At 59.8% G+C, this 23,597-nt stretch overlaps 2 protein-coding genes across 2 annotated transcripts; one reads left to right on the forward strand and one right to left on the reverse strand.

Moving 5' to 3' along the window:
* The first annotated feature begins 1,833 nt into the window (after positions 1–1,833).
* Positions 1,834–10,235, forward strand: SYTL1 (synaptotagmin like 1). Its single transcript, XM_079926265.1, has 15 exons — positions 1,834–1,939; positions 4,109–4,337; positions 5,309–5,457; positions 5,680–5,752; positions 5,834–5,879; positions 6,297–6,369; positions 6,615–6,718; positions 6,872–6,985; positions 7,223–7,389; positions 7,662–7,758; positions 8,099–8,257; positions 8,533–8,611; positions 8,735–8,834; positions 9,643–9,848; positions 10,051–10,235. Exons 2-15 carry the CDS (start codon positions 4,147–4,149, stop codon positions 10,188–10,190), a joined length of 1,698 nt encoding a protein of 565 aa, XP_079782391.1. The 5' UTR covers positions 1,834–1,939; positions 4,109–4,146; the 3' UTR covers positions 10,191–10,235.
* A 371-nt stretch (positions 10,236–10,606) lies between these two features.
* MAP3K6 (mitogen-activated protein kinase kinase kinase 6) lies at positions 10,607–21,978 on the reverse strand. Its single transcript, XM_079930333.1, has 29 exons — positions 21,418–21,978; positions 19,920–20,059; positions 19,808–19,831; positions 19,342–19,532; positions 19,057–19,225; positions 18,566–18,672; positions 17,973–18,143; positions 17,760–17,872; positions 17,204–17,363; positions 16,836–16,998; positions 16,640–16,759; positions 16,481–16,530; positions 16,291–16,386; positions 16,050–16,137; positions 15,835–15,968; positions 15,304–15,431; positions 14,930–15,066; positions 14,504–14,609; positions 13,859–14,016; positions 13,563–13,755; positions 13,321–13,459; positions 12,864–13,023; positions 12,519–12,695; positions 12,134–12,239; positions 11,689–11,860; positions 11,513–11,598; positions 11,346–11,419; positions 10,979–11,055; positions 10,607–10,756 (listed from the first exon to the last, which is right to left on the reverse strand). The coding sequence occupies exons 1-29, from the start codon at positions 21,758–21,760 to the stop codon at positions 10,666–10,668; spliced, it is 3,873 nt and encodes a 1,290-aa protein (XP_079786459.1). The 5' UTR covers positions 21,761–21,978; the 3' UTR covers positions 10,607–10,665.
* Positions 21,979–23,597: the final 1,619 nt, after the last annotated feature.

Below are 23,597 nucleotides of genomic sequence, written 5' to 3' on the forward strand. Positions count from 1 at the left end.
CAGGGGGTTCCCCTGGTTGTCTGCTGGCACCTTCCAAAGCTGAGGAATGACAGATAAAAGTGGGGTGCTGAAAGGGCCCTCTGACAGCTGTGCAATAAAGGGCTGGGGCGGGGTGGGGTGCTGAGTGTGGAGGCCAGGAGACAGGGAGGAGGAGGCTTCCAGGAGAGGCTGGGCAGGGACTGAAACCTGGGCAGTGGGAGGGTGGCAGAGGTGGGGGACAGACGGGAGAGAGTCCAATGAGTGGCAGCAAGCTTTAGGAGGCCTGGGGGCCAGGTCATGAGGGCTGTTCACAAAAGTGGGAACTTGGAAGTAGGAGAAGGTTTCAGGTGGGGAGGACACAGAGGAGTTGGGGTTGAGAAGACAGCAGGAGAGGGGTCCAGGAGAGTCACAGAGGCAAGGACAGGAGATCAGAAAGAGGAAGGGAGTTTAGAAGCCAGAAGAATAGACAGGGAAGTTTGATGCCTTCCATGGTGAGAGCCGAGAGGTGGGAGGGTTAGAGAAGCATCCTGGGGAGCAGCCAGGACAGAATGATGGGAAGGGGTGAGGGTACTGTACGCCACTCCTCTCCCAGTCCGGGAGACTTGACAGGAGGCGGACATCACAGTAGCCGTTCCCACAGTGGATGTTCAATGGCTATTGCATCTACAAATGCCTCTGCATATTTATTAAGGGCCGGTAGGGGTCTAACTGAACTGTAGTGAGAGCCGTCTGAGGAGGGATTATTACCCCTATTTGATAGATGAGGGAAAAGAGGCTCAGAAAATAAGACTGACTTGCAAAAATAAACGGGGAAGACTGGGCCTTGGGCTGGGGGTGGAGGAGGGACCCTCAGGGGCTCCGAGTGGTGGTAACCTTCCGAAGCCACTTCCGATGCTGGGGAGGAGGAGTGGGGTAAGTCCACTCCTTATCCACCTCCCCTCTTGGGGGTCTGTGAGGTGCCCTCTGATCTTTAAGCCATGGTGCAGGTGGGGCAAGACGGGCGGATTGAAATGAAGCAGACTTGGGGGCATCCGGAAGCTTTGCTGTGGCCTCGGCTCATGGTCCCAAAGCAAATGTAATCCAGGGCCCAACCTATTCTCAGGGTGGGGAAGAATCTGGGAGCAGAATGGAGGGGTGCTCAGAGGGACTCCCCACGGACAGAGGGAGGGTATGGGAGCCTCACTTTGGCCCTGGAAGAATCCAGGCCTCCTCAGACAGATGGGGCCCAGGGTGGCAGAGGGGACAGAGGGCAGCTCTGCTGAGGCCAGCACTTCCTGGGAGGCATATGTGGACATGGAGGGGACTCTGTTGGCCCGGGAACACCGGGTACCTCCTATATGCCAGCTTGTGCCAAGCACTTTCATTTCCCTCAGAGGCTCTTCACACTCTGCTGCCTGCAGTTTGCACGGGAGGAAAGTGCCGCTCAGAATGGTTGAGAGACCTGCTTAAGGTCACACAGTGGCACAGCAGGAACTATTCAGGGCTGTCTGGCTGCAAGCTGCAATCCTTCCACCACCCTGGTTCTCAGAAACGTTTCTAACTTTGCTTTCAAAGCAAGTTCCTATCAGCTCCTTAGTGGGCAGGGTGGGGCTGCTACCCATTCTACAGATGGGGCAACCAAGGCTCTGAGGGGTTGGGGCCAGCTCGAGTCACAGGAGTTACAGAATAAGTCTGCAGAGGAGCTGGGGCCAAGCCCCAGGCATCTCCTACCCACCAAACCTGCTCTGGGGTTGCTGAAAGCCCAGGCTGCGCCCCTGGGGAGCCGGGAGTCCAGGCCCGGTTTTGCATCAGGCCCTGTGAGAAGGTGTTTCCTCCTCCTCAGTGGGGCAGCCACTCCGCTGGGCCGCAGGTTGAGTCAGCCTTAGGCCCTCACTGCTCTTCTTCTGGTCCCTGAAACTCAGCTGCCAGGGAAGCCGGGGTTACCCGACGAAGGTGTCCCCTCCATACTGGACCCCTACAGGTAATACACCTCGGGGCCAGAGGGCCCCTGCCAGTGTCCCGAGGGGTGGGCACTGCCACCTGGTGTCCTGAGCACCCTGTAGGACCCAGGGGTCGGGGAGGTGGGACGTGTCTGGGGCTGGAACAGCCAGACAGATGGACAGACCCTTAAACTGACCAATGGGTCTGTCCCATAAGTGTTGAAACAGAGTGGGGAAGACCAGACACTGGATTCTGCCTCTGGAACCAGAGGGGACTGCAGGGAGGGGTGTGCTGCTGGGGACCCTGGGCTCAGATACCCACAGCCCAGCCCAAGCAGACCTCAGGACAAGGGCGGGGAGAGTCAGTTCTGTGGAAGGTCCCTCCACCTCCATACTCATACACACACACCTGGTGGCCCCCAGGGCACCAGAGTACACACCACAACACACAGCCCAGTCACACACGTGCACACACCCCACCGCGCTGTCGCCCAGAAAGTCACAGAACATATCACACAGACGAGAGTCCCCCATGCAGCACCACACTGTGACATGACGCCCAGACACACACGCAGTGATACAACATTCACACCCACAAAATAAACAGCCTCCCAAATCCCACAGTCTGCAGACGCCTGCTGAACAGAGACTCACAGTGGCACCGGGTAACACAGGGGCAGCCACACAGGCTCACACACCAGGCCCCAGAAGAGCCCTAAACAGTGCGTCTGCAACACCCGGGACCTGCACACAGTAGATGTTCAGGAAATGCTGTTAACATCCGTCACACAGGCATTTCCACAGTGTCACACACAACACCCCATAGAGACACCCAGTCCCCCCCGGGTGAGGGTGGGGCAGCAGGGGGAGAGGGCTCGCTTGAGGGGTTCGCTGACTCAGCTGGGAGGGCACAGAGCGCGGGCTGGCGGCAGGCACAAGCCAGGACCTGCCCGCTGAGTGTCCTCTTCCCATCTCAGCCCTGCCTGGTGCCCCGGGAGGGAGGGGACTAAAGGGGCGGGAGGAGAGGAGAGACCGCCCAGTGGGCTCGGGCCACGGCTCTGCCCACGACCCAGTCACAGGCTCCTTGCCACGTCCACACGCCCCTCAGGGCTGGGCAAATGTTTTCCTTCCGGAGTCACCGTGGTACCTTAGCTGCTTTGCAACACGCGGCCTCCACCACCAGGTCCCACCCCAGCCAGGTCCTGGGTCAGGGCGTGGGGAACCCATGTGGCCAGAGTAAAGGGGTCCAGGGAGGGGCTCCAGGCCAGGGGGCAGGGCTGGCAGCAGGGGCAACCTTGGGCTGGAGGCCTCCGTGGGAGTGGGTGCAGCAGTTACCTCCGGGGGAGGAAGTTAGGCTGTGAGCTGGGGAGGAGGCTGCCTCAGACAGGAAGGCCAAATAGGCCAGAGCAGGGTGGAGGTGAAGGGTGGAGGTGAAGGGTGGAGGGAAAGGACCCAAGTCGGGAGATTCCCGGGGCGGGGTGGTGAGCAGATATGTGTGTGCACCTGTGTGTCCGGCTGCGTGTTCGTGTGTGTGCATTTCCCGTGTGTGTGCAGGTGCACGTATTTCTGCATTTAACTCGGCAAACTTTTACTAACCATCTGCTGTGTGCACGGTTCTGGCTTTGAGGATGAGGCCCTGTCCCTGACTTCAAGGAGCTCACAATCTAGTTTGGGGGATGCAGTATGTGTGTGCAAAAGTGTGTGTGATTTGTGTATATCTAAGGACAGGTCTTTGTCCCTGGACTTACTCTTGTATAGGTGAACCCATCTGTGGGTCCTTGTCTCCCGTGTGCGTGCGCCTGTGCGCAGGTTTAAGGATATGTTACATACATCTCCTGGTCTGGACATGGATCTGGGCCTATGACGGCATAGGGCCCTTTATGGGGGACCGGGTATGCGTGAGCCTGTCTTTATATAGGTGTCAGTGTGCATGTGTGACCAGGTGTGCATCTCACTGTGGGGAACTATATCTACATGTATCAGTGTGCGCATGTGCGTCTCTACATGTCTTTGAGTGTGTCCCTGAGTATGTTCATGGGTGTCGGTGTGCATGTGTCCACGAGTGCATCTCATGCCACCTTGATCTCAGCCTTCCTGGGCTTGTACCCCGCCCACCATGGGGGATGTATATTTGGGCAGAAAAGGCAATTGGCTCCAGGATGTGCCCTGTATATGGGCAGGCCTTTAACTGACCCTTGCTCTGCCCCCAGGGAGCCACGTGTGCCCAGCCTGGGCGCTGCCCCAGCTGATGCCCCAGAGGGGCCACCCATCTCAAAAGGGGCTCTGGTCCCTGCCTGGCCTCCTCATGGCACATGAGCCACAGCCTGAGGCTGATGGGCTATTGGATCTCAGCTTCCTGACAGAGGAGGAGCAAGAGGCTATTGCCAAGGTCCTGAAGCGAGATGCCCGCCTGCGCCAGCTGGAGGAGAGACGGGTCAGGTAAGGCAGAGTAAGGGAGCCCCAGAGGAAGGGGCCTCAGGCACTGGGGGGCTTGGGTGACTCCCACCCTCTCCCCTACCAACGTGCAGCCTGTCAGATATCTGGGTAGGTCTTGTTTTTGCCAGCTCGGTTGGCCAGCTCGGTTCATCACCTCTCTCAGGGTGGCTGCACCAGCTCCCTTGCCGGCCTCCCTGCCTCCGGGCTCGCCCTTTCTGGCCCACCCTCCATGCTGCAGCTGGGACTCTCCAGATCTGTCTTTAATATCCTCTCCTGAAACCTCACATGGTTCCTCCACATCTCCTGTCAGGGGCAAGCTCCGAAGCGTGGTCCACAGGCCTCCCTGGTTGGACCCTGCCAGCCTCTTCCACCAGTAAGCCTCACCCCCTGACACGCATACACAGAATGTCCACTACAGCCACTCGGGTGCTCCACAGGTCCCCGAACACACCCTTCGCTTTTATGATGTTTCTCCTGCCTGGAAGAGCACAATGGCAGAGCAGCATGGGACTTACAAGTAGTGTTTGGGGACAGACAGACACCTCCTAGCTTGTAACCTTGGACCTCCCCAGTACCACTCTCCTCATCTGTAAAATGGAGCTAACAAGCCCTACCTCATAGAATTAGGAAGGATTATACACAGTCATTTAATGAATAATAATTATTTTTCTTCTCTACCTGGAGAACTCCAATTTGTCATTTAAGAGCAATTCACATGTCACCTCCTCTGGGAAGCCCTCCAGTATTCTCACAGGCAAAGCTGGCCCTCTTACATACATCATGGCTCTACCTCACTATAGTGTACTTGTCTATTCTGGACTCAGTCTCCCCACCAACCTGAGCTCCTCCAAAGCAGGGATCAAGTCTGATTTGCTGTTGTATCCCTGGCCCCAGGTACAGGGCCTGGAACAGAATGGGTGGCAATAACGTTGATTGCATGAGTGGTGACAGCCGCGCCCTCCCCCATCCTCCAGCAAGCTCCGGACATCGCTGGCAGACCCTGGGCAGCTGAAGATCCTTACAGGGGACTGGTTCCAGGAAGCACGCTTCCAGCGGCACCACCACACCCACCTTGGCTCTGACCTTGTTCGTGCCTCCATCCGCAGGAAGAAGGGCTCCAGGGGTGAGAGGAGCTCCCCAGAGTGGGGCACGCCTTGGGCAGCCCACGTCACCGGGTGTATGTGGACGAGGACAGAGGGCCCCTGGTTTCAGTTCCAGCTGCCCCTGGCACTGTGTGACTTTGGGTGGGCACCACCCCTCCATGGGCTACAGGAGGTGGGTGGGCATCTCCAAGGGCCAGACGTCCTGAGAAGAGAGTTTCACAGAACTTCTCACCTGGGTGCAGGAGACCAGGCTCAGGGCAGCGATGGGGAGGCTCAGGCTGCTGGGAAAGAGACCGAAGAGGCGCTGGAGCCCAGGTGAGGAGGCATGGCAGGGAGTGGAGGGTGCCTCCCAGTCACCTGGGGCCCATCTCTGACTATACCTCTCCCTCCTCCCAGGCTCCCCATGGACGAGGCCCCCCAAGAGAGGTTCAGCGAGGCTGAGGTGAGTAATGAATGACTGAATGGGCTAATGAATGAATGTACAGTGTCCCTGGCATGGAGGTGGGATGTGCTGGGGAAAGAGCCCAGCCTGAGAATTAGGAGACCCTGGCCTGGGCCTCTGTCATCCTCCTCTGTCAAATGGGGGTGTGGGCCCATCCTCTAAGGAAACTCTGAATTGGTTACTAGGGGTGGAGTGTGGACTGAGCTGGGTGAGGTCCAAGACTCAGATGCCACCAGTGGGACCCTGGGAGTTAGGTAGGGCAGGCCCTGAGGTGTGAAGGGGTGTAAAGTACAGGCCAGACAGGTCCTGCAGCTGGTTGCCAGCTCTGCCCTGAGGGCAGTGCAGAATCTGAAGCTGGAACCTCTGACCCCTTCACCACTGGCCCCCTCTGTGACTTCTACCCCTTGCTTCTTTCAGGGACCTGACTTCCCCTCACCATATGTCCCCCCAAAGGCTTCAGATCATGAGGAGGAGCCCCAGGCCCAAGAAGGTGAGTGGGAAGGTGTGTGCTGGGAGCACAGAGAGGTTGCGGGGATCAGAGGCAGCTCTGAGTGACCCCAGCCACCTGTGTTCACCTTCCTCGTCCTGCTTAGGGGGCGGGTAGGTGCGGTCTCCACCGGAGACCGCAGGGCAGCACTGGGGTCTGAATGGGGGTTGTAAACCAGTCCCTCCAAATTTGCTCAGGGGCAGAGCGGGCTGGGGAGGGGCTCGCTGAGCTGTTTGTGCCCCTCCCAGCCCCTGGCCCCGGGGGCATTCAGGCCTTCGCCGCAGAGGAGGCTGACCCTGAGCTGGAGCCTCCGTCGAGGGGAGAGGAGGAGCCGCAGCCCCCGCCTGCCCAGGTAGGCGGGAGCGGCCCGCGGCTGCTCTCAAGACCCGGAGCGGACTCTGGGCGGGAGTGCAGCTGCGCGAGGCTGCGAGCGGTCCGGGACCGAGAGCGGTCGCGGGAGGGGCGGGGGGTTAGGGGACGCCCCCGTCACTTACCTCCTCCTCAGACCCTGGAGGCGTCCGAGATCCTGGAGAATGGGGAGGAGGCCCCGGGGCCCGACCTGTTACTCGACCGCGTGCTCAGCAGCAGCTCCTCCACGCCCAGCCTCAACTCCTCCACGGTGAGGGGGTGAGGGAGAAGGCCTGGAGTGGGGGTGGGGTGCGCCTCCCCTCCTCTTATCCCGAGGCGTTGCCCCTGCATGACCCCTCCCTTGACCCCCGGACCTGACACTCCAGCCTCCAGGCAAGCTACCTCACTTTACCCCCCTCCCCTCCCATCTGAACTCTCCGCGCTCCCCTTCCCCGGCCCCGACGTGAGCCCCGCAGCCCGCCCTGACCTCCCCACCCTCCGCCCGCAGCTGAGCAGCAGCCAAACAAGCCTGTCCGGGGAGGCGGAGGCGGGCGCGGTGCAGGTGCGCGGCTCCCTGTACTTCGCGCTGCGCTACGAGCCTGGTGCCGCCCAGCTCCGCGTGCACGTGATCCAGTGCCAGGGCCTGGCCGCCGCCCGGCGCCGCCGCTCCGACCCGTGAGTGTCTGACCCCGCGAGGAGGGGCGCTAGGGAGCCGCTCTCACTGCCCAACCCCACCGCTTTTCTTGGCCTCAGTTTCCTCATCTTCAAAATGGGAATAACGTTCTTGGTAGACGCGGGAGCTGGGTGAGATAACTCCTGTAAAGCGCGGCACGAGGCCTGGCACGCGAAGCTGCGTTCCCGGCTGTGGCTGGGAAGTAGGCGCTGGAAGGGGCTGGAGGGGTAAAGGGGTCCCCCTTCACCTCTGGTCCTCACCTGCCCCGCTCCAGCTACGTCAAAAGCAAACTCCTCCCGGATAAGCAGAGCAAGCGCAAGACCTCAGTGAAGAAACGGAATCTGAACCCGGTCTTCAACGAGACTCTCTGGGTGAGGCCGCGACGCCAGGGCGGCCCCCCATTAAGGAACCGAACGCCCCTTCCTGCAGGGACCGGGTGGCGGGGGCAGCCGTGGTGTCGTCATTGTCGGTCGTTCCAGTCCTCCATTCTGGGGGAGGAACGGCAGGGAGGCCCTCGCGTTAACGCGCTCTCCAACATGTCAGTCTAGAGGTGGGCGCGGCGCTAGTCCAGACCCCCATTAGTACCGTCCGGGGTTTCCCAGGATTCCTTCCAGCAAGGAGCGTGGTAGGATAAGCCCCAGCCAACACTCCCGCAACACTGAGGCCAGGGCCATCGACGCTGCTTCATTAAAGCACACCTCCTGTCCCCAGTACTCTATACCGCAGGCCGAGCTCCGGGGACGCGTGCTGAGCCTGTCCGTGTGGCACCGCGAAAGCCTGGGTCGCAACATCTTTCTGGGCGAAGTCGAAGTGCCCCTGGACACGTGGGACTGGGACTCCGAGCCCACCTGGCTTCCCCTGCAGCCCCGGGTGAGCAGCTGGCCCGCGCGGGTAGACCCGCGGCGCAGATCTCCCGCCTTTACCGCACTGGGCTTTCCCCCAGTCCCCGTCAGCCTCGAAACCTTAGGGCCCCATGCAGAGGTCTGTCCCTGACTGCCGGTGGCAGGGCTGTCGGATTCCCCAGGCTGTTCTCTCGGCAGCCCCCTCCAAGACCCCGCCCCGTCGGTGTCTGGAGACTCCGCTCCCTTCCGGCCCCTTTTCCCTAGGACTTTGTCCCCACCCCCTGACGAGCCCGCCTCTCGCAGGTCCCGCCCTCTCCCGACGACCTTCCCAGCCGCGGACTGCTCTCTCTGTCCCTCAAGTACGTGCCCGCTGGCTCTGAGGGTGAGTGACCGCCGGCTAGAGGCCAAGCTGGACAGGCCTTGAGAGGCGGGGAATCTCTGTCCCGCAAGGGTGAGGGACAAGTGTCTGTCCTTGGGGCAGGGCCTGAGCCGAGCCTCTTCGCAGGCACAGGACTGCCCCGGAGTGGGGAGCTGCACTTCTGGGTGAAGGAAGCTCAGGACCTCGTGCCTCTGCGCCCAGGATCCCTGGATACCTACATACAATGGTGAGGGGCATCGGTACTTCCCCGCCTCCCTTCGCTTCTCATGCAGTAGAGCTCCCCACCTTCAACAACCCCCTTCTGGTCACCCACCCTTTATTCCCCACTCTGGGCTTTGACCGCTGAGCGGAGGTGGAGGGGACAGCTTGAGCCAAGGCCTGGAGTCAGGAGAGTTGAGGGCTCCTCTGAGCAGCTGCATTTCAGTGACTGGAGCATAGGACTTGTTGGAGAGCTGAGGCTGAGACCTGGGAGGTCTCAGAGGCCTGTCCATGGAGGACCTAGAAAGCCAGGCTGTGGGGTTTGGTCCTGAACTTGCAGTTCAGTGGTTTTGCAAGTAAGCACCGGAGGAACTCTAGGGGTGCCTCCAGGTGCTGTCCCACCCTCAGAGAGTAAAATAGAGGCAGGCCAGTGAGGTTCTGAGTCCCCAGCCTTGATGCAACAAAAGACATTGTTTTCCTTTTAGGTTTTGTACTTCTGAGTAATATTTTTGTCTTGCAGAAAGGGCTCCAAGGCTTTAAAAAGTTTGGAAACTACTTCTGGGGGGCTGTGAAGGTGACTGAGCTGAGGAGTAGCAGAACTGCATTTCAGAGACATTACTCTGGGGTCCTGTGAATAGGTGTTGTGACTTTTAAAGGCAGGAGATCTGAGAGGAGGTTGGCGCAAAGGTCCCAGGATACTGAGGGTTTGAGGCCAGTTCTCAGGCAGGAGCCAGAGGACATGGACATTATGAGGAAGTATGGGTAGGACTCGGTGACTGGTTGGTTCTGGGGAGGGTGAGGGGGTGGCCACTTGACACCAGCCCACCCCCCCACAGTTTGGTGCTGCCTGATGACAGCCAGGCCAGCCGCCAACGGACAAGAGTGGTGCGACGCAGCCTCAGCCCCACGTTCAATCACACCATGGTTTATGATGGCTTCGGTCCTGCTGACCTGCGCCAGGCCTGTGCTGAGCTCTCTCTCTGGGACCATGGGCCCCTGGCCAGTCGCCAGCTGGGGGGCACACGCCTCAGCCTGGGCACCGGTGAGTGGGGCAGAGCCCTGAGGGGACCCGATGCTAGGAGGCAGGGGCTTGACATGTGGCCCTGGGCACTTCTCTGTCCTTTCCTGAGCTTTGGTGTCCACGGAGAACGTGAGGGTGATAGTGCATGATCTGGGACCAGGCAGGTGTTCCTTGGGTGTGTCCAGTGTGACCGTGTCTTCCACCCCTGCCCGCCCACATCTAGGCAGCAGCTATGGGCTCCAGGTGCCCTGGATGGACTCCACACCTGAGGAGAGGCAGCTGTGGCAGACCCTTCTGGAGCGGCCATGTGAGTGGGTGCATGGCCTTCTGCCCCTCAGAACCAACCTGGCCCCCAGGACATAGCTGCCCTACAAGCCCCACAAAACCCCTCTTTCTGGACCCCCATCTCACGGCCTGCCCTTGGCTAAAGTCAATAAAGTCTATTCTGAGGGCAACAAGGGGCTGATGTCGGCTTGGGGGTGGGAGTGTGGGGAGGGCAGTGATAGCAGGGAAGTGAAGAGGGCCAGATGAAGGAACTTTAGACTCAGACATGAAGACTTTAGGGAGCTGGTCCTAGGACTCCTCCCCATACTTCAGACATCACCAAGGCCCAAGGGTACAAAAGTATTGTTTAATAGTCTTTGCCTGCCGGCACTCCGTGAGCTTGAGACACCTCTCTGGTTGGTTCCCCCCACTGGGGCTAGGCTTGGGCCCTACCCTGCCCCCCCCCCACCTGGCCTCCTCCAGTTGCCCCTGGGTCCTGGGGCAGGTGTGTCAGAAGCCGCTGTGTTTCCTGCATTCATCCATCCTTGGGTCTGGCCTCCCGTCTCTGATGTCCTCATTCAGCCTCCCGCGGGCCAGAGGTAACTGGCGTGGACCTTGCTCTCTGTGCCAAGATGGCTCTCCAGATGCGGCATACCATCCCTCCCCTGGGGGCACCAGGCTCAATGAGGCTCAGGCAGAAGAAGGCCCTGGGCTCTCTCTCTGGTACCCACTGTCTGCCTGATGCCCCCTCTGTCCCCAGGGGACCTTAGGGTCCCTATAGTTTTCAGAGAGGAACCCAGGCAGGCCCGTAACTAGGGGGATGGTGTCACGATCTGGCCAGCATGAGGCCATAGGTGTGGGTTATCCCTCAAGGGCCCAGGACATACCTGATGCGTGTGTAGATGAGGTCATCTCTAGTGGCACAGGTCAGTAAGGCATGGAGGGTGAAGCTGTGGTTCAGTAGCTAGTTGTGGACAAAGACACATACACAGAAACAGGGAGGGGTAAAATCAGAGAAAGATGGGTCCAGAGACCCAGGAACTAGCTCTGTTCTACTACCAACATGCTAGGACAGATCACACTCCTTGCTGGGCCTCAGTTTTCTCATCTGTCCAATGGGAGGCATATACAAAGTGCTAATTCAGTATTGAGATTCTCTGCATCAGAGGGAGAAAGTGAGAAGAGCTGAAAGATGGGCATAGTTGGAGTCTTTGGTTGGGGGGGGTCAGGGACTGCCAATACTCGCCCCCTCACCGTCCGGATGGTGCCTGAATCCACATTCAGTTCCTGTAGCCACCGCACCAGGCCATGGTCCACTGTGAGAGCAGCTGTCGGGGAGAAAGCTGGTGAACCCAAGGATGCCTCTGCCAAGAAGCTGCCTCACACCCACCATTCGAGCTCTCCAGACTGCTCCCCCTCACCTGCGGGCTCCCCACTGACGCGCTGTAGAGTTAGCTGCACCAGGGCCTGGCACTCCCGTTCCTTCTCAGCCAGGACATCTCGTAGCCTGTTAGAAGGCAGAAGGCAATAGAATGGAGGGGGTGTAGGTAGGGGTGAAGCTCCTGCAGAGGCTATGGGCGAGTCCCAGAAGCTGTACCTATCGGTCTCTGCTCGCAAGAGGCCCAGCTGCACCATCGAAGGTGGGGTTCCCTGCTCGGGTTCCCCTGGGAGCGGGCTCCGCTGGACTGGGGTCTCCTGCTGCTTCTCCTGGGACTCCTCTTCTTTACTGGACTCCTCCGACTTCGGTGGGACTGCCTCCTTCTCCGCCTCTGCCAATCCGAGCGGGGTGAACTCAGGCAGGGCGAGAATGCCCATTTAGGACCCCAGACATCGGCAGAGGACGCGGGGCTCTGGGCACGGGCTAGGCAGTGTCAGCCTGGGAGATATCCATTTGGTTACGCCATCCCTCTGCTTGGCGCCGGGTCAAGCCAGGGCCTCGCTGACCACGCCCCTACCTGCCCTATTTGTGTTCGCCACGCCCCCAAGGATCACATCCTCGCCCCGCAGGCAGGCAGGCAGGCAGGCTCCAGTCCCCCACCCACCTGGGGCCAGAACAGCCAGGGCTGCCAGCACAGCGCGGCTGAGCAGCGAGTCCAGCACGAACATCCAGTGTGGGCGGATCTGGCGCCTGTGGAGGATCTGCTTCACCTGGAGCAGGAGGAAGGGTGCGGCTGAGACTGCAGAGCTTCAAACAGAGATGGGGCTTGAGTTGGAAAGGCCTAGAAAGTCTTCTATCGGAGGCAAGTGGGGTGGGCGGACTTGGGATCAAAGGAGGGGCTGGGAAGCCAGGACTGGGCCGATGTCCCTTTCCCGATGGTTCTATCGGGGAAGACATGGAATCTTGCAACATCAAGTCCTTGTACATTCCCAAGCATGGGGAGCTCACTACCTCTTATTGGGCAGCCCTAACTGAGAAAGCTCCCTCACCGCATCTGGGAAGGCGAAGAGCGGTCCTTGCAGAATCTCGGGCCCGAGGCCCTGGGCCCGAAGCTGCCCTTGCAGCTCCTGCAGCCCCTGGGCCAGCTGCCGGCGGTTGGGAGTGTGGATGTGAGCCCTGAGGCAGCGCAGTAGCTGTTCCACATGATTCCTCCCCAGATGGGAACCCTGAGGAGGAAGAGAAGGTCATCAGCGAGTATTCCCGCCTGAGCCGGGGGAGATGCTGGTGGGAGGGTGCAGGGCGCGGTGGGGTGGGCAGCGGAGGGACGGGGGAGGCCTTCAGCAGGAGTGCTGTCGGTGCTCGACCAGCAGGGGGCGCCGGGGCGAGCCGCCCACCTGTTCCTGCTCCAGGTGCAGACTCTCTGCCAGGGCCTGTAGCTCCTGCTCCAGTACTGTAGCCAACATGGCCCGGCGCTTGCTCTCTTGGTGCAGGAGGCTCAGCCCCGAGCTCTCCTCAGGGGACGCGGGCTCCTCGGCCCCAGGCTCCTCCGGCACCCTGGGTGCAGTGAAGAGCGGCTGTTGGAGGGTGGGCAGCAACACCATCCCGCCACCTCCACCCCAGAGTTTGAATCCTGGCTTTTACCTTTATGCCCACCTCACAGGGACAAAAGAGATGAACTCAGCATTGAGAGGGCACAATAAATATAAGTAAGAGCATGTGGGAGGAGGGCACCAAATGCCATCCTTACAAGTGGCCAAAGTGCCCAAGTCCCCAAGGAGGGCTTTTTCTGGAGGGAGCGCATCAGGACAAAACCAGATGAAGCAAACCCGCCCCAGGACCCTGGGTTCTTACCGGAGCTGGCTGGTGTCCCCATAACTGAGCCAGCGCTTGGGGGGACTGGGAGGGTGCTGAGAGGGTGCCTGAGGCCGCGGGAATGTCTGGGACTGGGAGGTCAAGGCAGCTAAAGGAGTGGGGCTGGCGGAAGGGGCATCTGAGGGAGGGACAAGGCTATCATCCGGGGCCCCGAGCCCTCTCACCGCCACAGCTCCTCTGCCCTCACCCCAGCGTGCTCACTCCCTCCACCCGCTTGGTACCTGAGGGCCTTAGAGCGTACTGGGGGGAGCCGGGGTTGCGGCTCCTCTTCCCAGGTTGCAGGAAGGGGTCCTCCAGCAGCGCTTGAGCACTGGCTCGGAGGCGTGGGTCCGGCTCAAAAGTTCGGAGGAGGAAGGCTTGAGCCTCGGCTGACAGAGAACTGGGCATTGGTGGGTGCACCTTGTACATGCCCACCTGGGAAGAGGGCAGGGAGGGGACACAAGGGACAAGTTTAGAGGTGTTCAGGGCCCAGTCTGTCCCCACCCCACCTCATAAGCCAGGCCGTGAGGGATCTCACCTGAAACATGGCAGCCTGCGGGCTCCCCAGCTCGTGGAAGGGTGGGCGACCTGTGGCCATCTCGATTACAGTGCAGCCCAATGACCAGATGTCCGCCGCCTTCCCATACCCTCGTGGGCCCTGGTCAATGATTTCTGGGGCCATATACTGTAGGGTCCCTAGGACAGGAGCAGTAGCAATAATGTGCATCTAGGCTTCGTCGCTGTGGGGGTGGCAGGGGGCTCTGTCATCCTCTGGCCACCTGCATTCACCCTGAACTTTAGTATCCAGAACAGTTCCTATCACCTCCCCTGGTCATCAGACACCTATCCTGAGCCTCCTCGCTCATCTCAGGCTCTGTCACGTTCGTGGGCTCCATCACCCACAGTAGGTGCCATGATCTAACCTGGACTGCATCATCCGCTTTGACCTTTGGCCGCATCAACACTTCTGGGCTCCGTTTCAGGGACTAAACTCAATGTCATCAGCTATGCAAGCTCCAGTTCTAGATTCTATCAGCTAACCTCTGGCTCAATCACCTGCCCCGGGTTCCATCCCCCATTAGGACTCTAACTCCATGCCCAGGAGAAACAGCATTCCCTGGAAGGTCCCAAGAGTTCTCTGCCCCACATCAGCAACCCCATTCACCACCCCACCCCCTGTTACCTGTGAAGGTCTCAGTGCAGGGTGTGATGCCTGCTAGTCGCTTGGAGGTACCAAAGTCGGAAATCTTGAGCAGCCCGCTGAAGGTGTTGATCAGTACATTGTCCCCCTGAGTAGAGTGGACAGTGTGCTCAGCAGACATCAGGCTGGGCTCCTGGTGCCAGAACTGGACTCTATCCCGAGACCCTGACTCCTGGGACTCCCAGCCTTACCGTGCCTCTGTCAACCTCCTCCCCCTGCCATCCCACTTATCCCCCTCTGGAAGTTAGCTTCAGATCTGAACTTCTTGCCTTCTCTAGGGAACCTTCTTGATGAATTCCCCAGTCCTTTGCAAAGGGTCTGTCCACTTAGTCTAAAATGTCAGCCTCTGTCTGGGGCCATATCGCTGCCTCCCCACTCCCCACCAGGGTGAGCCAGCTACACGCTGACCTTGATATCTCGATGCACGATGCGGTTGTCGTGCAGGTAGCTGAGTCCCTGCAGGATCTGGCGGATGTAGAAACTGATGGTGCTCTCGTTGTCCTGCAGGGGTCCCCACACTGACCGCAGCAAGGAGGACAGGCTGCCTGGGAAGATGAGTCCAAGGTCATAATTGGCACCCACTTACTCCAGCGCACAGCTCTGCTCAAAGGCCAGGCCATGGCCCAGACTCCATCACCCAACTGCACTGCCTCAGCTAATTCTGGGCTACACTACCCACACACGCTAGGGTTCATTTTCCCGGAGGGCTCTCCACCTCTGCTTGGCTCCAGCCCCATGCCCCACAACTCCAGTTCCGTTCCCGTCCCACGCAGGGCAGGAACCTCCAGGCACTTCCTCCATGAAGATCTTGAGGTAGCCGCCCTGACTGACTGAGCCCAGATAGCGCACGATGTTCTTGTGGCGCAGGCGTTTGTGCAGAGCGATCTCTTCATGCAGTGGCTGAGAGAACCTGGGGGCAGGTAGGGAGTAAAGAACAGGCCAGCTTGGGGCAGAGATGCTTACCCAACTCCAGCGCCAGCAAGGCAGGCCCCCAGGATCTGCCCCGCCCACCAGCATCCCCGCCCCTGACCTTCCGCAACTTAATCACCCAGCCCACATGCCCTCCAGACCACAGCCCGCCCTCCGGGTCCCTGCAGTTCTGCGCACAGGCCTGGGCCCACTGGGCTCGTACTCTCGCTTCTGTGAGCCAGCGCACTCGGCTCGACCACTTGGGCATCCGCGTCACCCCCGCCTGCAGTCCCGCCCACAGGACCCTCTCAACTCGCGGTCCCGCCCATTTGACCCGCCCACCTGGTCCCCCAGCCCCCCACCCCGAGCCCTGAGCCCAGCCCGCGTGGCCTCAGGTCCCAAACCTGCTGTCCCGCTCCGGGATCTCCTTGATGGCGATGCGCACCCGCGTGCGCCGATCGCGGCCGGCGTACACCACCCCGTAGGTGCCCTTGCCCAGCACCAGCCGCTCTCCCGACTCCGTGTACTCATAATCAAACTGGGGGGCGGGTGAGATGCGGGGTTCAGCTGGGCCCTCAGCCCTTCCCCCTCCTCAAGCTCCCAGCAACCCCTTCCTCACCTCCAATACCTCCCCTCCGCCCTCCGCCTCCTCTGCGGCCGCCGTGGAGTCCGGATTCTTCACCAAGGCCTGGATCAGCCCGCAGAACCTGAGGACGGAGATCAGACTGATGGGAGGGGCACCTTGGGCGGAAACTGTCCCCTTTGCCGAAGAGCACCCAGGGAACATGTCCCTTCCTTTCCCTCAATACCCCGGGCACCCTTGCCCTCAGAGCACCCCGACGCCGAAGGGCTGCGCGCACCACTGACAGTGCCCTCCGCTGGGGAAGCACAGCTGGACGTCCTGAGCCGGGGGAAGCGCGTAGAGGAAGCAGCAGCGCCCGTCTCGCTTCGACACGCTGGAAGGGATGAAGAACCCCAGTGAGCCGAGCCGGGCAGCCCAGCAGCGCCGCCCCCGCCCCCGTCCGACCTCCCCCAGGTCTCCCCTCTCACCTGACACCGCTGATGGAGGCCACCGGGAAGGTCCAGCTGGAGGGAACGTCCTGTGAGAAGAAAAAGGTCCGAGAGGGATGTGGGGACCGGGAGAGGGGTCTGGGGATGGGGGAAAGGCTGGAGAGAAGGGGTGCATAGATGTGAATGGGGGTGACTCACCGGCGATACCACCTGCTTACCGGGCTCCAGCAGGCTCACTGTCACTGCGCTCACCGGGTTGGTACCCTGAGCCTCCAGCCTGGCCGGTAGCAGCACCTTATTCATCTCCAGGACCAGCACCTGCAGATGACAGGGGAGAGGGGTTGGTCAAAAGGGACCTGCCCCTCTCCCAGGTCCCACACCCCACGGGCCTCACCAAGCACTGCTCCCCTTGGGGAGAAGTCATCTTGAGTGGCTGGCAGGACTGTAGCAAAAAGTGGAGCCAGAAGTGGGCGTGGTGTGGGGTTTCTCCAGGAGGCTCTAGTGTGGGTCTGAAGTGCTGGTACAGCAGGAAGGTTTCCATCACAGACACCAGGTACCTGCAGACACAACCTTGCCCTCAGCTCAGCCCAGGCACCAGCTAGCACTGCCAGGGGAGTAGACTGGCTTGGATGCAGCCAGAATGTGGCCATTGGGTGCCATGGGCACTGGTCTGAAAGAGGTTCGGACTAGAAGCCAGTGGATATAGGTGCAGAAGCTGATAGACCAGGCCAGCCCAGGACCACCACAGAAGGGGCCACCTACCATATGGGGGCATTGAGCTTGTACAGCTGCTCTGCAGCCAGTGCCACCTGGGTGAGGTCATTGACAAGGATCTGAGCTCCCAGGTAGAAGCCAACATCCCAGTAATACTGCATCTTCTCCACACAGCCTTTTCGGGCCAGCAGGCAGCCCAGCTTCATGCCTGGGAGGGAGGGGCATGGGTTGTATTGAATGTGATTACAACTTTGGGCAAAGCCCAGGTGTAGGCCACAAAATTCATGTGGGCAGGAACATAGAAATGGCTAAAAACTTAGGTGTGGCCAGATCTCAGGTGGGAGTAGGAGCTCAGGCACAGGTAAGGGTTTGGGAACAAGTGTACGTGGAATTCAGTGTGTAAGGAACACAGGTGTGAGCTTAGGAACAGTTGTGGGCTCAAGGGCTCACGAGGGCCCAGGACTGGGGTGGGTTCAGGCAGAACAGGTCCAAAAGGGGATGTGGTCGGCCTCAGCTCCAGCCCAGTGTCTTCTCTCCCTGCCCTCTCCCCAGGCCCCTCTGAGCTCCTGTGGGTAGGGGATAGGGGTGCAGGATTGGGGTTCACCTATGAGCCGGAGCTCCTTGGAGTCCTCAAAGCGCTGCCCAGCAGCAATGAGAAGCACAGCTGCATTGATGCCCGAGTGGAGGCTGGGCTCCACATCAAAAGCCTTGCGATACCTGGGGTAAGGGTGGGGGGACACGGGGCTGGACTGATGCCCACAGCCTCATTCCTCATCCCTCTAGCTCAGCCCACTGTCCACTCGTTTGGGCCCCTTACCAGTGATAGGCCTGCTCCCGGTGCCCAGCATCCTGGAAGCCAGAGCTGAAGAACATGTCCTTATAGATACGGCCACACATGCAATATAGGTCAGGTGCCACTGAGCCCTCAAACTGTACCAGTGGCAGCAGCACAGCCAGTGCCTTCTCCCGGTCCCCAGGCCTGTTCCTCCTAGAGGAAGGGGAAGAAGGCTGGGAACCCACTTGATGGCCCTGCCTCCACTCTCTGTCTAGGAACCCCCAGACCCTAAACAGCAGGGACCCTTCCAAGGGCCTGACAATCATGAACCCAGAATAGCAGTGACTCTGGTCAGCTCTGATCTTTCTAGAGGTAGCGATCCCAGATGGAAGTGATTTCTAGCTGCAGTGACTCTGAGAAGCAGTGACCTTGGATAGCTGTGACCACTCCAAGGGCAGCGCCACCACCCCACCCCACTCTGGGCAGCAAGAACAGAACAATAGGGACCATTTGACGTCAGTGTGACCTTGGTCAGCAAATTCCCTGAACAGCAGTGATTGCAGACAGCAATGACTTTGCACAGCAGAGACCCGTGTCCCCACATGCTACGACCTGAGCCTTGCTCTGCTACCCACCGGTTGAGGGCAAATGTGTAGTGGAAGCAGACACTGTGCTGCTCGGCCGCGTCACAGGTGGGCAAGGCCTGCAGTGTCTCCACCAGCTCAATGATGGCTGAGTAGTCCTGCAGGAGGGAATAGCGTGCCCGGGCCTGTTGGCCTCTGGTGGGTCCCATCGGCCCACAGACCCTGAGGTAAACCTTGAGCTGGGGTCCCCTCCCACCCCGACACCCCATCTTCCCACCCACCATCCTCTGCACACCTCCTTCAGGCCCAGCAGGTAGTGTAGACACCACACCTTACACGGAGAACCCACTGTGTGCCCCAGCCTCCCAGCTGCCCTGGGAGACAAGATCGTCCCCTATTACAGACGAGGAAACCGAGGCTCAGAGACGTCAGATAATTTGTTCAAAGCCACCAGTGAGCAAGTGAGTCCAGGAGCTGGACTCGGGCTTGTCCGACACTGAATGCCGCTGCCCCCACTGCCCGCCTCTCTGAGCACCACACACCTGCACATCACGGTAGGAGAGCAGCAGGTTGATGATGATGTCAGGGCTGAGCAGCTCTACGCTGTCCAGTCTCCGCTGCAGGCGAGCCAGCTCCTGCCGCAGCTGCTGCCCGCTGAACCGCTCCCGCGCCTGCCGGATGTCCCGCCGAATGGTCTCCCGGAAATAGCCACTAACGTCCACGGCAGGGGAGGGGGGGAGAGAGAATGGCCGGGCTCGCCCCTCAGCCCCAGCCCCCTGTACCCTCACCAGCCTCCTCCTGGTGCACCTGCTGAGGGCCCCCATTACCAGGAGTCCGTGGGCGTGGTCTCCAGCAGGCGGGCAAGCCGGCCCACCAGGGGTGTGAGCAGCACCTCGGTGCCCACCCCAGCCTGTACCAGGCCATCAGCCAGGCCCCTCAGGAGGCCCACATCTCCACATAGCACCCGACCAGTGGCTGTCACCACATAGGGGATCAGCGTGTAGCTGCCAACGCAATCCTGGTGGGAGGGAGGTGGGAATCAGTGGAGGTCAGAGGTCAGTACCAGGTTAGAGAGGGGCAGTGAGGGGGTCAGAGGTCAGCACCAGTGGGGACTAAAATAGCAGGGAAGAGGCACACTTCATGAAGGGAGACCACAGGGAACAAAGGGTCACATGGATGTCAGGGGGCACTAGGGAGGTCAGAGAGGAATGAGGAGGCCAGGAAAGATAGTGGAGGTCAGAGGTCATAATGGAGGTCAAAGGGCACATTGGAGTAGGGGTGGTTTCTGCTCACCGAGTTCTTCTGGAAAATGTCCTCCTGCAGGGGACAGACATTCAGATACTGGTGTTCTGAGTAGGGCCACCCCAGCTTTGTGCCAGCCCCCACCAGCCCGCTGGCCACCTACCCGCAGGGCCTGCAGGTCAGGGAGGTCGGCCTGGGAGCAGAGGAGCACGTTGTTGGTCATGCTGAAGCTCTCCCGCACGCCCAGGTGGTAGAACAGGGAGGGCTGCGCCAGGGAGCTGCTCACCTCCAGCACCACCACATCTGCGGGCACACGGGTGGGGGCCCTGAGCCCTGAAGCCCAGCTTGTGGGGAAGTAGCCTGGGGATCCATCCTGGCTCAGTCTGCCTTCCCATTGTGACTCCAGCAGGGTCCAGTTTTGCTCTGGGCCTCAGTTTCCCCCTTTTAGGGTCCCTCTGGCTCATACAGAAATTATATCTATAGTATTGCAAGGAAAGGAGTGGAGCTCCCCGGGCTATGACTCACATGCCACTGTTCAGAGCCTGCGGACACTGGGCACAGAGAAGGAGGGCTGTGCACCAGTCTGGAGCCTGTTCCAGGCCATCTGAGAGGCAGGAGTTGTGCAAAGATAAAAGTCCCCTTCCCTGGGTTCTCAACCCAGTCTCTTGAAAGGGGCTGGCACAAGCAGTGTGCTGTGTGTATACACATGTGTATACACACATGCCCTGTGCATGTACAAACACTGTGCCTCTGTGTGTGTGTGTGTGTGTGTGTGTGTGTGCAGCTTGCTGTGTCTGTATCTCTGTGTGTGATACTGTGTGCGACAGTTTACGTGAATCAAGATATGTACGATTTGTGAGTCTGTGACTCTGTGTGTCTCTGTCCTCAAGGTCGAGTCAGCTTTCATTTTTAGGCTGAGGTTTTATGGACATCCTGCAAGTACGGTTCCTGGACTCTTGGAAGAACAAATAAGTATCGGGGGCGGGGCGTCCGGGATGGCGAGAGGGCGGGGTGACCCGCGCGGGAATAGCCGCCCCCGGACGACCCTGCTCCGCCTCCAGCCCCCCCCACCCAGGCTCGGCGCATTCTCTTGGAACTACTGGGGTCTCATAACCCAAGCTCCCTCGCCTAGAATCCAGTGCAGTTGGGCAGTTGGTCCCCTTCACTTCTCTTTCTGCCTCTCCAGCCGGATCCTCGGAAGTAGTATGCTAGGACCCCTGAATTCCAGGCCCACATTTTACGGCTCCTTTCCCTAGTCCAAGTTCCACCTCCCAGGATTCTCCGTCATGAGATCCGTGCGAGATCATCCCGAGGCTGAGCTCTCCAATCCCACTCCTGAGATACCACACCCTGCCCCGCTCCCAGCCTCTCCCTAGGCACGGTGACGACTCCAGAGTGCTTAAGCTCCAAACCTGAACCACGAGCCAGGCCTGGATCCGCTAAATCCCTGCCCGAGTCCGGCCGTGCTCCAGATCCCCTAAACTCCACTTTTATCACGGCCCCGCCTCGAGCGCCTAGACTTTAGCTCACTTTATGCCCGCATAGCCCCCTACACCCCACACCTCGGGATCTCCCGGGAGTCGCCAAGCCACGCCCCTTCGGCTCCTCCCCAGACCCTAAGCCCCGCCCCAGCGCCCCGCCCCGCCCCCAGGAGCGCTCACCCGCGTTGTAGAAGGAATCGAGCGCTGAGGTGTCTCCCAGCGCCAGGGTCCCAAAAGGCAGGCTGCGCAGCTGAGGTCGTGGCCGCGGTCCGGGGAGCTGCGCGCAGGCCTCACGCAGGCAGCGCAGAGGCAGCGGCTCCGCCTCGGCTCCAGTCTCGGGTTCCGCCAAGGGCTGCGGCTCCCGGGTCAACACGTAGACCACGCTAAGCGGCCGGCTTCTCGCGCAGCCCCGGCCCGGGGACGTCGCGAGCGGCCGGCCCCGGCTCAGCGCCTCGGCCAGCGGGTCCTGCCAGCAGCTGCCGGCGCGCTCCGCGGCTCCGGACCTCAGGCACTGCCCCGCCATGCGGGGGCGCTCGGGCGTCGGGCGCCGGGCTTTGGGCACCCGGAGCGGGACAGGAGCCAGAGACAACAGATACCGGGATCTCGGGATCGGGAATCAGGTCAGGATCGGGAATCTCCTACGGGATCTGAAGATCTGGATATCCGGAGTCCGGCCGGAGGTCCCGTTTGGGAATCTGGTGTCCAGGGCGAAATCTGGCCTCTGACTTGTAAGGTCCTGAGGATCTGAAATCGGGGATTGGGGTCCAGGGAATCTTGGGCATCCGGTGATCCGCGACTCAGAGTCACGTGGGGGAGTCCCGAGAATCGGTCAGGCAGTGCTCACCACCCGGATTCCGCAGGAGAGCGCCGGCAGTCGCTCTCTCCTGCCCTCACATGTATACAGGCCGGGCCCAGCCCTTTCCTGGACGACAAGGGAAAGCTCCACCCTCGGCCCTGGGGCAGCACCGCTCCCTAGCGCCCTGGGACAGCACCGCTCCCTAGCGCCCTAGGACTCGGCCTCTTCCCTCCCTCCTCTCCTGCCTCTGAGACAGGCCGCTTCCGGAACAGCCTGTGTCCTTGTGCACGCCAACCACTGTGGACTGCTCACAGCAGGCACTCGTAAGATGTGTGCCCAGGGGACTTCTCTGGTGGTCCAGTGGCTGAGACGCCGCACTCCCAATGTAGGGGGCCCAGGTTTGATCCCTGGTTGGGGAACGAGATCCCACATGCCACAACTAAGAGTTCGCATGACACAACTAAAAGATCCCACATGCCGCAAAGAAGAGTTAAATAAATAAATATATATATATAAATATATAAAAATAGATAAGTAAATAAATATATATATAAATAAATAAATACACACACACACACACACACGTATGTGTGTGTGTGTGTGTGTGCCCAGGCCAGGGCTAAGGAAGGCAGAGGCAGGAATTGCAGATTGCAGGCCATGCCCCCTGCGTGGTCTGTTGAAAGAAAGGATCTCCAGAGACATTAGTGTGTGTAGAACACAGCCTAGAGTGCCACGAAGAGTGCCTGTCCTCCGGGTCCCTGCTGTGCAGGCTGGGAGGGACTAGAGACTGGGGGAAGCCTGGTCCTCAGCCTGCCAGGAGCATGGGACTTGGCATCTGAGCCCGGTCCTTTGCACTTTTGCCAGGGGGCTGCTTTTCCCGTAACCCAATCTGCCGTGGAGCCCTTCTGATCTATGACCTCCACCCAGAACATGACCATGGAACCTGAGAAGAATCCCCATGCAAACGTTTCTCTACTACCTGGAGAATGCCAGAAACCCCAGCCCTTGGGCTACAACAGCTTCCCAGCTCCAATTCCCAAGAATCCCTAACCTTCTAGTGTGAATTAGTGAGGCAGCAGCCTGGTATAAACTTCAGTGAACTCTGAAATCAGGAACTGGGGACTTAGAGAGGTTGAGTAACTTGTTCAAGATAACTCATCTACATGACAGAGCAGGATGCAAGCCCAGCACTATCTGTCAGGCTCAGAGATCAGACTCTTAACTATTGCTCTAACACTGTCTAGAATGTGACACTGGCAAATTAACTAACTGCTCAGTAAATGCCAGCTCAGTACTGCTGTTTCACTGCCTTGTTGCCCCATGGAAGAAAAATGTACCTGCCTTGGTTTGACTAAGTTCAAACTAATCCCTAATGGGACAGGCAAGAAGTAGCAAAGAATGAGAACTTGACTTACAACAGAGCCTGGAAAAGAGACAACTTAGAAGGGACAAGGAGGGGGCAACAGAGAGGGTGAGATAGCTGTGCAATTCCCACCACAAAACCATCCACTTGTAGGACCCAGGGGGCCCAAGAGTATTCTCAGTGGATGCCTGAATCCTTCCA

Source organism: Stenella coeruleoalba (assembly GCF_951394435.1).
Source record: "Stenella coeruleoalba genome assembly, chromosome: 1".
NCBI lineage: Eukaryota > Metazoa > Chordata > Mammalia > Artiodactyla > Delphinidae > Stenella > Stenella coeruleoalba.

Excerpts from the sequence above, each read along its gene's own strand:
- SYTL1 (XM_079926265.1), top strand. The coding sequence starts at position 4,147 with ATGCCCCAGAGGGGCCACCCATCTCAAAAGGGGCTCTGGTCCCTGCCT. Across the intron at positions 6,719-6,871 it reads CGCAGCCCCCGCCTGCCCAG|ACCCTGGAGGCGTCCGAGAT; the intron begins GTAGGCGGGAGC and ends CCTCCTCCTCAG. Across the intron at positions 6,986-7,222 it reads CCAGCCTCAACTCCTCCACG|CTGAGCAGCAGCCAAACAAG; the intron begins GTGAGGGGGTGA and ends CTCCGCCCGCAG.
- MAP3K6 (XM_079930333.1), bottom strand. The coding sequence starts at position 21,760 with ATGGCGGGGCAGTGCCTGAGGTCCGGAGCCGCGGAGCGCGCCGGCAGC. Across the intron at positions 16,760-16,835 it reads CCCAAGGGGAGCAGTGCTTG|GTGCTGGTCCTGGAGATGAA; the intron begins GTGAGGCCCGTG and ends TGTCATCTGCAG. Across the intron at positions 13,460-13,562 it reads GTACGCTCTAAGGCCCTCAG|ATGCCCCTTCCGCCAGCCCC; the intron begins GTACCAAGCGGG and ends TCCCTCCCTCAG.